The 12285-nt window shown below is 42.9% G+C and overlaps 2 protein-coding genes across 4 annotated transcripts in view; one reads left to right on the forward strand and one right to left on the reverse strand.

The window, feature by feature from the left end:
- Nucleotides 1–1364, reverse strand: part of TMEM67 (transmembrane protein 67) — a 32556-nt gene extending 31192 nt beyond the window's left edge. For both annotated transcript variants that reach the window (XM_031050587.2, XM_005150860.3), the window contains exon 1: nt 1178–1364. In XM_031050587.2, coding sequence (XP_030906447.2) covers nt 1178–1364 — 187 coding nt within the window. The remainder of the gene's footprint in view (nt 1–1177) is intronic.
- A 1786-nt stretch (nt 1365–3150) lies between these two features.
- On the forward strand, nt 3151–9741 carry RBM12B (RNA binding motif protein 12B). Of its 2 annotated transcripts, none has more exons than XM_005150859.3 (3): nt 3151–3257; nt 6249–6294; nt 7018–9741. In XM_005150859.3, exon 3 carries the CDS (start codon nt 7046–7048, stop codon nt 9122–9124), a length of 2079 nt encoding a protein of 692 aa, XP_005150916.1. In that variant the 5' UTR covers nt 3151–3257; nt 6249–6294; nt 7018–7045; the 3' UTR covers nt 9125–9741. The 2 variants fall into 2 exon arrangements, with proteins under 2 accessions (XP_005150916.1, XP_033916482.1); XM_034060591.1 differs by lacking the exon at nt 3151–3257 and adding an exon at nt 3275–3745 and having other exon boundaries at nt 7018–9729.
- Nucleotides 9742–12285: the final 2544 nt, after the last annotated feature.

Here is a 12285-nt window from a genome sequence, read left to right on the forward strand (position 1 = left end):
ACACTTTTAATCTATATAAAACTTCTTTTTTTTTTTCCCCCAGAGAATACTAAGAACAACTTCTATTGTCCTCAAGAGATCAATACAAATTATCAGATGGACGAATAAAACATGTGAGATGTGTATGAAAACCATCTTGCTTTAAAAAAAAATGTTCCTGTTACAGTATGTACAGAGAAGTTTTAGGAAAGTGATACTAGGTTGACTTGTAAACCAGGGTGGAAAAGAGCTTATTTTTTTTGTGGGTTTTTTAAAACCAAACTCTATCAGTTGCTCTAATAGGAGATATAACCTGTCCCTTTAAATCCTGTCACAGTGTCATTCTTAGACCATCCTCTCTAGTTATATTCAAGTCTAAAAGGGAGTTCTGGATCTTGTCATATTATCAGCAGGTGTGAAAACTACTACAGTCCATTTTTTCTGCAAAGGGCTATTCTTCTAAGATGCCACAATGGTAGTGTAAGAGGTGACCAGCTTTTACACTGCATCGGTTAACACAGCCATCCAGATCAGCGCATCTGACTGACCTATCAGTTCTGAAGAGAGATGCTGTTGGTTCTTTGTCTCAAATTTGTTTCTGTACATACAACACTGAACTCCCTATTCCTCCGGGCTGTGAATTTATAAAAGACAGACACTATCATATCATTTTACCTCTTACAGACAGTGAACTATCACCTGTACTTTTCATTTACTACTGTCAAGGTGTGTTGTATAATGCTCTAAAAATGGGCCTTGGATTAGTTTGTGCAGAGCCTGAAAATCTCAGACACTTAACATCTCAGACATTCAAGCTTTGTCAAAGAGTTTAAAGTCATGGAAACTCCCTATGGAATTTTGCTCATAAAAATGTGAATACCTATAACTATACAAACGCCTGAGGAACGAGACGTTACTGAAAATACATTTCTCTGGGATGTATCTCTACAAAAGACAGAGGTTTCTCTAGGATCTATCTCGGACACAGGGACCGAAGTTGTGCTGCGGACACTCATGTCTTGGCGGGCTCCTGGCCCTTTCGCTGCCTTTCCAGCCTTGCCCCGCGGACTGCTGTTTTACCGCTAAACCCTGAGCCCCGATTCGACACCTCCCGCTGCCGGAAGGTGGATTTCGGAGCAGGGCCTCTCGCAGCCCCCAGGCCCGGACAACATCCCCCCCCCCCCCCCGGGTGGCTCACCGCCGTCGCTCGGTCGCTGGTGGGCTCCGCAGGGAGCGCAGGCCAGGCGGGAGATGTCGAAGTAGCGATCTCCGCCACAGTCCGTGGGTCGCTGCAGCGGGACGGAGAAGCCGCGGACGGGCGGTAGCGTGGCCGACACGGCCAGGAGCAGCACGGCGGCGGCGGCCCAGCGCCACGGCGTCGCCATAGCTACCACGGCGCGCTGCGGCCAGCCGCCGCTAGTCTGACGGGTGGCGGGAGGGCGGCGCGGCCGTGAGCGGCGGGGAGCGGGCGGGGCGAGGAGGACACAGGGTCCGGGGGGGACGTGGGGTGTCGGTTAGAAACACTCCAACAGCTCAGAGCAGGGAAGCGTGGTGCAGAGCAGCGTGTCTGCCTGGTGGAGGCGGACGAGATCGGAGGGAAGAAGTCTGGGGAAGACAGAGGTCTGGTTTGTGCTTTCTGGTGCCTCATCTCTAAGCCTGCTAGACGGTGCTCTATGCAAATGTAACGTGTGTGTGTTATTTTCTCCTACCGAGAGGAAACTGGTAGCAGGACAAACACACAGAATACCTTGAAGAAGGGATGCGCAGCCGAAATGATTCCATTGCCTTTCTTACCTGCCAGGATGCTCGTGTTGGCGTTTCCTCAAGTATTAACAAAACCTCGCAGGGCACTTAACGTCCTTACAGCCACTCTCCTGTGCGTGAACCGCCTATTACGATTTCCTCTACTAGCATTGCTTGGAAGCCGCTATGCAGCATGCCAAATGTGTTATTCCTCACTGGATTTTTTCTGCTGAGTTCAATGAATTTTTAAAGGCTGAGTTACTAGGTGTATGTTACTGCAAAAGATGGTCTAAGAAAGTCTTTTAAGACTCAATCTGGAATTTTACAAAGCAGGCATTCTTTATTGCAGCGCTGGGCGCACATGAGAATCATTTTGCAAAGGTGACCACACCTGGAATCTACAAGCAGCATCCATCTATCCAACAAACTCATGCGTATTTACAACCTTTACGGGAAATGTATTACATTGGATTTCGTGGAACTAACTGTAGTATTTGCATTTTAATTACACATGCACTTTTCTTGTTAAGTGGTGGTCTCAGGGGGACTCTGATGGTCTTAGATAGTCTTGCCCTGATTGAGCTCTGTGCTTGCGCGTGTGAAAAGACTTGTGAATTACTTCACAATTATGTCTGTGTTTTAGGTTAGTTCTGATTTGCGCCTCATCTGGAGGAACAGGCCCATCTGCCTGGGTCATTCCTTTCTTATCTTCACAGCCTACCCTGGTTTTATACGTACCCCAAGGCTACCCCGGCTCATCCTACTGCCAACAAAGCAGCCCCGATTTACAACTTATCGCCTTGCTCTCAACACAGCGGTTCCAAATTACTATTTAGCGTTTTAACTTAGAAACCTACCATAAATAACACAGGCTTTTGTCTGTCTGAAACAGAATAAACATAGAAATACAGGGAAAACTACCTAAAAGAGAAAAGCGAGTGGGGTAAGCACCAGGATAAAGTAACTACCTCAGCTGCAGCTGCGCAACCAAAGTAATTCTCCTTCTCTGAACATGGCCTTACGCCATTCGTTCTCCTTCTTTAATGGAAAAGCCGAAGACACCGCTACACACGCCAAAGCGGCGGTGATGAAGGTGATGCCGTCCCCTAGATAAATCCGTGTTTCAGACGATCACCATAGAAACCGCCACTGAGGTGAACACGCATGCCTACAAAATACCAAACCCATCCACACGCCGCAAGGGCGCACACACGTATTAAAATGCCCCGGCCCTGCGGCTGCGCATGCGCAGAGGCAGACGCGAGAGTCAAGAGGGATGTGTTTTCCGCTCCGTCTCCCGGCGGTGTTTGGTAATGCTGCGTGCTCGGAGCATGCGCGCGCAGGGTTCCGAGAGAGGGTCCGGAAGCGCTCGTGCGGGTCCAACCGTAGGGGGAGGAGGCGGGCCCGGCGCAGGCGCGGGTCAGCCTCGTCTCAGAGCGCTGTGGGGGGCGGTGGAGGACGCCATCTTGGTGGTGCTGTGCCGGGGACTGCGGGCAGCGGGGCTCGGCGCGGAGCCTGTCCTGGTGGCGTGTCCGGTGGGTGGATGGCATGAGGGAGAGCGCCCGGTTTCCTGGGACGCTGTGTGTAACCAGGGGCGTGGGGGTCGCGCCCTGAGCCTGTTCTGTGCAGCCTAATCCTCGTGGAACCGCTGCGCGATCGTTCCCGGGGCCGCGGCCTCTTCTGTCGCCTGGCTGCCCACCACCTTTCCTCCCTGAAGCCCTTTCCCGGGACCGTGGCGAGGCCGGGCTTCTCAGCGGGGTAGGACTACAGGTGGCTACTGGCAGGCCAGAGCACGCGTGGCGGCCCCCCCCCCCCTCTTCCCCTCATTGCCTGTTCCCCATTCGCTGCCCGCGGCCCTGTGCTTCGGCCAGCTCGGCCCTTCCGGGCTTGTGCGACGCCGTGTGTGGCTAGAGCGGTATAGGGGCGCTGCGGGCGTCTCACTGGCTTTCTGTAGCTCGCAACGCTCGGAGCGGGCCCCGCGGCGGAGCTCACACGCATCTTCCTTCAGCAATGTAAAAACTCGGTAACAATAGCTTACTTCGACTATTAAGGCTTATTTGAAGAGGTTTAAGATAATAATTCGTTCTCTGATCCCCCAGTTATTATATTGGTTCAGGTGTACGCTTGGGGTAGTTCTGTGAGTGTTACAGTTTGCATACTGACTGCATGCAGGCTATGTAATCTCTCTAAGTAACGTAAAAACACTAGTCTAGTTCAGGCTTAGGTTCCTTCAGTGATTACAAGCTGCAGGTTTTTTTCTAGCGAAGGTTTAGTTTGGAATTTGCTGAGGATGTAGAGGTATAGGCATAGTACTGTTTTCTAGTTAATTCGGTTAAAATGCAAGATTTCTTAGAACTGCACACTTTGTGCTTTTAAATTGGTGGCATGAAGTTGTCAATTACTTATAATTTAAATTCTTGGTCTTTGAGGCCCTTTCAGAGGTTAATGAATTGGGCTTAGTTTTGTGTGACACTTTCAACCCAAAAGTTACTCTTCTTTATTTTTTAAATTAACTTTAAATTCTTGGATGGCTTGTCTGTACCTTCTACCAATGCTTGATTGTTAGTATACAGTCAGTAAAAGCTGCTTATTTGAACTGGCATTCCTCTTTGTGGATATCTTGAGTGTTGCATCATGATCTGGAATCGCTGTGTCTAGTTTTCACCACTGAAGGTTGTATGTTGCATCCTTGGTACATCGTGGAGAACTTGCTGTTTATCATGGAAGAAATACTAAGATCTGTTCTGAATGCTGCTTAAAAATTGGGATAAGAATGCAGAGTTATGAAATTCAGAAATACTACAGATTAAATACATCATGAAGTAGCAGGTCAGCGGATTTGATTTTTCAAGACACGAAAGTCCTGTAAGAAAATTCGGCCCCTGAATTCTCCTTGCTTTTTGGTATTGTCGTCACATCTGTTGAGAAGATAACATTATAATGTGTACTGGGTCTGGCCTGGATGGAGTTAACGTTCTTCATAGTGGCCCGTATGGTTCTGTGGTTTGGATTTGTGGCTAAGTGTTGGCTACACATCGTTGCTTTTGCTATGGCTGAACAGTGCATCCACAGTGTCAATGAGGCTTTCTTTTTTCCCTTACTCTGCCACCCTGGCAAGTATGCTGGGAGGGGACACAGGCAGGACAGCTGACCCAAACTGACCACAGGGATATTCCGGACCATGTAATGTGCTTAGTAACAAAAACTGAGGTAGAGGAAGAAGGTTTTTGTTTGATCATTTTGCGTTTTCCTGTGGGAGACTTTTTTATTGACTTCCAAGGTGCTTGTTATTTGAGGCAGGGTGGACATCACTCAGCCTGTGAGAGGCAATGAGTAATTTCCTTTGCTTTACTTTTTTTTCATCTTCACTGATTATAAAGTGTCTTCATCGTGACCCACAAGTTTTCTTGACTTTGTTCTTCAGTTTTCTTCCCCATCCCACTGGTGGGGATAAGGAGTGAACAGCTGGCTGTGTGGGTGCTCGGTTGTTGGCTGGGATCAACCAGCCACAGAAATATAGAGAACAGATGATCTTTAGTGAAGTTGAAGCTACTAAGTGGGCAGGTTTTTTTCAGTTCGTTGTGTTTACAAAGTGCTGGTGTAGAAGTGATGTAGAATTCATTAGTTACTGAAGTTGGGGTTTGCTCTTGTTTTGCAAAACAAAGGTGGAGTGATAGTTACTGTTATCAGTAGATCAGGATCTAGTGCTTTACATTTGTTATTGAGCAGGGAGTTTGTACACTGGATAGTGACAGTTGTTAGAGCGCTGGAATCTTGGGTGTTTTGGTGGTTGTTTTTCTTTAAGGGATGTAATCATTTGGCACAGAAGCTTGTGTTTGAGAGTGCAGTGCTATGTGTTGTGTGGTGTTAGATAATGGTGAAAATCAAGATAGGCTTAAGTTGGTGTTATCAAAGTGATTCTTGTTCTTATGTTTGAAGGGCAGTAAACATACAGAGAAAACACTGAAATTTGCTTTGCAGTTGAAGTGCTCCCTGAAGTTTCTTCTTGTTGGATATTTTCAGTTTTTTCATTTGATTGTCTCTGCTGTGTCCATTAAGTGCAGTGCTGGGCTGGCGAGTAGCATACTCTTGTTGTGAACTTTGAAAGCGGATGGATTTCAGAAGAATGGACACTTCCTGTAACCTTGAAATGGACTTTATGCATTTTTGAAGGACCGGAAAGAATTGAATTGACAGTTTTTCCCTCGATATATTGTCAGTCTGTTCCATTTCAACAGTTCAGTGTCGCACAGTGATGACCAAGGAATCTCATCGTGCTCTCATCATTTCCAGAAGTCAACTAAAATTGTGATCTTTTTTTTCTTCTAAACTGGAAACACAAAGATGCAGTGCATAGCATCCTGGGACATGGAAGGAGTTCTTCGTAGTATCCCAGATTGTGGGTTCATTACAATGCTTGGCTTTAATATTAGCCACTGTTAAGGATGAGCTGCAGCAGTGTAGCACAGTGTATGAAGCAAAGTACAGATATCAGCCATTAATTATGTTTCATTTTCTTTCCACAGTTAAGTTGATTTTACAGAATTTATCAGGTCTTCAAAGCAGAAACAGGTAAGCTGCCAAAAGCTTAACACTTCTCACTGAGTATTGTGACAAGATCCTACTCAGCCTTTTTTTCTTGCACTTGTGGCTGGGAGCTAGGATATGCTCTCCTGAGTACATGTGGCTGCTGCAGTTAATACTCTGACTACATGAAAGAGGCAACATTTTTGAATGCAGAGAAAACATACGTTATTGAACAGAACTGATCACTGGGTAGAGCAGTTTGTCAAAGCAGTAAAGTCATCACTGTTGGTGAATTACTTCATTGTCCAGTGATACAGTTACTCTTTTTTCTTTCTCCTTTTATCATCTAGTATTTTCTGTGTTACAATCACAAGCATCCTGTTTAAAAATAAACAGGATTTTTTTTTTTGTTTCTTAGGACTGGGCAGACACTTCTGGCATACAGTAATTATGCCATGAAAGACTTTAGTTGTTCTTTAGGTATTGCGGACGGTGAGGAGTGACTTAGGTGGATTTTGTTGCCCCTAGGATAGGGAATATCGATAGACTTGTGCACATGGGCTGGTGGATCAGCTAATTGTTCTGACTAATGAACTTTCAGTGAATCTTGTTTTAATCTTGGTTTTGTGAACTTGTGGGTTTTTTGATACCTTCTCTCTCGATTGAGATAAGGACATTCATTAAAAAGGCTCTAGCTTCTTAAGTGTTAAGATACTGTAATAGCTGAGTACTAAAGACGTGCTATCATGTGTACCTTTTTGTCTGCAGGTGATTTTTGCTGTGGGTTGAGCTCAGCATGGCTGTAGTCATCCGTTTACAGGGGCTTCCTGTTGTTGCGGGTCCTGCAGATATTCGTCGTTTCTTCTTGGGATTGAATATTCCTGATGGAGGTGTGCATATTATTGGAGGAGAGATTGGGGAGGCTTTTATTATATTTGCAACAGATGAAGATGCACGGCGTGCCATGAGCTGTTCAGGAGGGTTTATCAAGGACTCGCGCATAGAGCTGTTTCTCAGCAGCAAGGCAGAGATGCAGAATACCATAGAAATGAGCCGGAAACGATTTGACCGTGGGGGACGAGAAAATATGGCTGGCTCTAGAAGAACAGGTACTAACGGTTCTGGTGCTGGAGACATGCCACATTTAGTCACGCCTTTTCCTAAAGGAATGAATAAACCTGGTTATGGTCCTCCAAATCATCCGGAGGCTGGTTTCCATGCCAATGGTGCAAGGCATGGTAATATAGGTATGCCTAAATCAAACTATCAGTCAAGAAAGGCATGTCATCCATTTAACCCAGATGATCTTTACTTATTTCTGCGTGGTATACCTTACTCTGCAACAGAAGATGAAGTACGTGCTTTCCTTTCTGGGCTACATGTGGATGGAGTAATTATGATAAAGCATCGCAATGGTTTAAATAATGGCGATTGCTTGGTAAGATTCGCTACGCCGGGTGATGCCTTAGAAGGACTTAAACGTCACAGACAGTACATGGGTCAGAGGTTCATAGAAATTAGCCCATCTACAGAGGAACGGTGGATTGAATATGGCGGGAGGGTGGATATGCCAGATGAAATTGATGACTTTTTCTGTGAAGACCATTCTCCAAGAAGTTCAGGCTACATGCATTCAAGGAAGCATTCTCGTTCACGATCACCAAGGAGACAAAGAACACGTTCTCGTTCATCTCCCAGCCAGGAATATTACATACACTTAAGAAATCTATCTACTAATCTGGAGAAAAGAGATTTGAGAGATTTTTTTCCTGACCTGGATATATGCAGCCAACAGATCAAGCTTCTAACAGATAAGCATCAGAGGAGGACTAGGGATGCCTTTGTGATGTTAAGGAGTGAGAGAGATTATCAGGCTGCTTTGGAATGTCACAGAAAGATTCTTCTCAATCGTCCTGTTTACATTTTTCCAATTTCAAGAAAGTCAATGTTGAAAATAATTGACTCTTGTGAGAGGAAAAGATCACAGGACAGAGATCATCTTGGACAGGCCACACCAGAAAAAAGTTACCGGGAAGGTCATTCCGGCCCTAAGACATGTGTTTATGTAAGGAATTTTCCATTTGATGTGTCAAAAATTGAAGTACAAAAGTTCTTTGAGAGATTTGATATTGATGAAGATGATATTTACTTGCTCTATGATGACAAAGGAGTTGGGCTGGGAGAAGCATTAGTGAAGTTTAAATCTGAAGAACAAGCCATGAAAGCAGAAAACTTAAATCGTCGGAGATTCTTGGGAACAGAGGTATTAATAAGACTTATATCTGAAGACCAGATGCAGAAGTTTGGTGTAAGTGTACCATTGTCTGCACCAAATGAAATGCAGGGTAATTCACGTCCGTATGACAGAGGTCCAGTTGGCTCACCATCTGGGCCACCACAAGGGCCACCTATGCATTCATTTGGTCCCCCTGGAAACTTCAGGCATCCTTCTGAATTTAGGCACCCCCCTGAGGAGTTCATGTGCCCTCCTAAGGATTTTAGAGGTCCGCCACCCCTCATGGATTTTGGTGGTGACAGTGAACCTTTTGGCAGAATGGAGTTTGGGAATAATAAAATGGGAGGTTTTCCTGAAGGAAGATTTATGCCAGATCCAAATTTCAGTGGTGGTTCTGAGCATGTTGTTCCTATTCGGTTGAAAAATTTACCTTTTAAAGCTACTCCTAATGAGATTCTGGATTTTTTCTATGGCTACAGAGTGATCCCGGAGTCAGTTTCTGTACAGTACAACGAACAAGGATTACCTTCGGGTGATGCCATTGTTGCTATGACAAATTATGAGGAAGCTATGGCTGCTATTAATGAACTAAATGATAGGCCGATTGGTCAACGGAAAGTTAAGTTGAGCTTGCTGTAAAGGAGGAAAAGATGCTCTAGAGTAAGACATTCTAGATTTGACAGTATTGAGTTATTTTAATTTTTTTTTAATTACTGGAAGATGCAGAAAACGGTTTTTATCAACAGTTGTAAATATCTAGCTCAGTTGTTCAGCTCTTGGTTGAAATATTTGTATGGTTAAGATACAAGAACTGTATTGTGCCTACTTCTTGTAGCAGAGAGCTCAGAAATTCAGGACGTTGAATGTTTTACATCAAGGTTTAAAGGCATGAAGTTGTAATGTTTTGGGTTTGGTTTTTTTTTGTTTTGTTTTGTTTCCCGGTTTGCTTTAATTCCATGTCCCATTACATTGCATCAAATAAAAATGTAAGTACTGGTTCATTGACCACACAAACAGTTCAAACAACTCCAGTGCTACCTGCATTAGTAACTAACACGTCTTACTGAGGTTAAATTTATGGAATTAAAAAAAATTACTTATTTTTTTATTTTTTTTTGTGTAAACTGGTGAGGTTTTGTTCAGTTTCATGTGTTTGCAGGCATTCCTGTTAAAAGAAGACAAAAGAGCTTCCTGTTCACATTAGCTGGCTTTGAAACTCTTTTTTTTTTTTAATAAAACCAGAAATTGCCATTAAATGTGTGTCTTATATTTAAAAGTTGTGTAGGTAATGATCTTAACTATTATGCTCAGCGTACGTGAGCCTTCGTGAGATTGATGCTGGCTCTCTTGTCTGGAAAGTGTGAACTATTACAGTTTGTCAACACACTGGTGAGCAAGTAGTTTGATTACAAAACCTGTAGTAATCAGTTGGATAGTGTTTCTTGTTCTCTTCACTCACTGGAGTTCCTTGAGGCAGAAAATTAACGTTGGAATTGGATCAAGAATTCTGACTTCAGTGGTCTCTGTTTTATCTCCATACATTCATAATATTAACTTGCTGATGATTTCTAGGTGCATTCCAGGTCAATCTCTTACTAGTTTTAACTAACATCTGTCACTGGCAACCATGCTGACAGCCAACTACCTTATTTTCTTACATAAAAAAATACTTACTTATGTCAGTACTTAGAATGCTCCTACTACTTTGGTAACAGCATATTTAAATTTTAGGAAGAAATAAAAGCCTGTGTGAGGAGAAACTGCATCTTCAAAATTCAAGTTTAGTAGGAAGCTGGTTTTGTGGATGAGGATATAGTTGACAAACCATGTAAGATGGTACTTGGAGTACTAAAGAATATGAGAAAGTTTTAGTCCCTTCTGAAACTAAGACAATGAAGTTGCAACTTGATGAAAAGTTGTTTTAACCTTTTCTCAGGCAATACTGAAACAATTTGTAGAGCAGTTGAGGTTGGGACCTGGAGATCCCTAGTCCAACCCCCTTCTCAAAGCAGTGGCAACTAGAACAGGTTATTCATGGCCTTGTCAGATTTTTATTAGCTTTTAGGACAGAGACTGGGCAGCCTATTCCACTAACTACCAATCAGAAACTGATCACCTTAATTACTTTGTTTATGTAAAATCATCATTATTACTAAGTTTCCACTTAAACTACTTGACGTAGAAGTAAATAAAATCAAGAAAAAGCATTTTGAATGAGAATGATAATGCCAGGTCTATGTATCTCTGAGCAAAGAAACTTAAATGTGGCCAAATTGTAAAATTCTGAACATCCGCATACCTTTTGTTGCTGTCTGGTAGGAATTAGCTTCAGAAGCCTACTGTTCTGAATCCTCCTCTGAATTTAAATGGATTAAAATAAACCCCAGCAAATTGGTGCTTTTATTTCATAGCTGCTATAAAAGAGATCAAAGAGCCAGAAGACATTGCAGGAAAATAAAGGTGTTTTACAAGAATACTCAAAAACCTTGTCTGAGCTAAGCATGCTGTTGAAAACTTCATCTTGGTTATCTTTGTAGGGTAATAGAATCTTCACTACTAGTTCTTGCCTATTATCAGCCATGTTGTAAATGCGAATGAAACTAACTTTTGCAGTCAATCAGTGTTAGATGATTTGTTGGTTTTAAAGTTCTAGCTACTAAACAGATTTCACACACTGAAAATAATTAGGTAAACTTTTTCCATGCTTCTAGAGTTGTACACAACTGTAGAAGGATTTAGATACTGGAAAGATACAGGAGTTCAGTGGGGTTTTTCCCAGTTAAGTACAAGGTAATATTTTAGAAAAAGCATTATCTATCATCAAGAAAGAATAATTGCTGATAAGATACCATTAATCTTGGGCATGGTAAACTTCTACCCTTAGTGAATACATAGTCATAAAGCTTATAATGGCAGAGATTACAATGAAGGTATTTTAAAATTCTTTTTTTGTCCTGTAGATTATTTGTCTTCAATTTAAAGCCAGATGAGGCCAAAGAAGTAGTTTTTAAAAAAAAGTCTCTTAAGACAAAAGCTGTGCTACAAAGTATGCACTGATTGTCTAAAGCATAGGGAAATGGGGAACGGATGCCTGCACATCAGCTAAATAATAAGGTTAATAGGACAGTTGTTGCTCAGTTTATAGGTGTTAATCTTGCTAGTTCTGGGCTGTTCCAGTCCTGTTCCCACTCTTCCCCCCTCCACATCTTCCCTGCCATGTGTATATGTGGCATCATATTGTGATTCTGTCTAAGCAGGTGGTACAGGTGGATGGTGTGGTGACAGCATTTCATTGCCTGGTAATAGGGTTTTATACCTTTAGATGTTTAATGGCTTGGAGGCACTGTACTTTTAAGTATAAAGCACAAATAAGAGTCTGCAGTGACATGGCTTGAATTACTCCTTTTCATTTTTAAGTACCATCCATTACAGTAAAGAATAACAAATGCAATGCTGCAGTTTGTGGTGCTGATGTAAAGTACAGCTAGTTTCCTTAGTAACGCTTACTCTGAAGTTGTTTTTGCTACCATTGTCTGTCCAAAAAGTACGATTTAAAGGAGGATAATCTCCACTGTCAAACACTACTAATAGTGATCATGTACAGAAGCAGCTTCGAGGCCTTCAGGAAAGCTGTAACGTAGGATAATCTGATGAGTACAAGTATATAATCCTAGTCCCAAAGGGATGGACCAGAATGGCAAAATATTCTTAACAAGAATGGATACAAACCTACATCATGTAGATGTCAGTAGTCAAAAATACATACGAGCAAATGGTTTACTGTCAGTCTTGCAATAAGC

Source organism: Melopsittacus undulatus, chromosome 1 (assembly GCF_012275295.1).
Source record: "Melopsittacus undulatus isolate bMelUnd1 chromosome 1, bMelUnd1.mat.Z, whole genome shotgun sequence".
NCBI classification, from domain to species: Eukaryota; Metazoa; Chordata; class Aves; order Psittaciformes; family Psittaculidae; genus Melopsittacus; species Melopsittacus undulatus.

Coding starts and splice junctions, on each gene's coding strand:
- RBM12B (XM_005150859.3), top strand. CDS start 7,046: ATGGCTGTAGTCATCCGTTTACAGGGGCTTCCTGTTGTTGCGGGTCCT.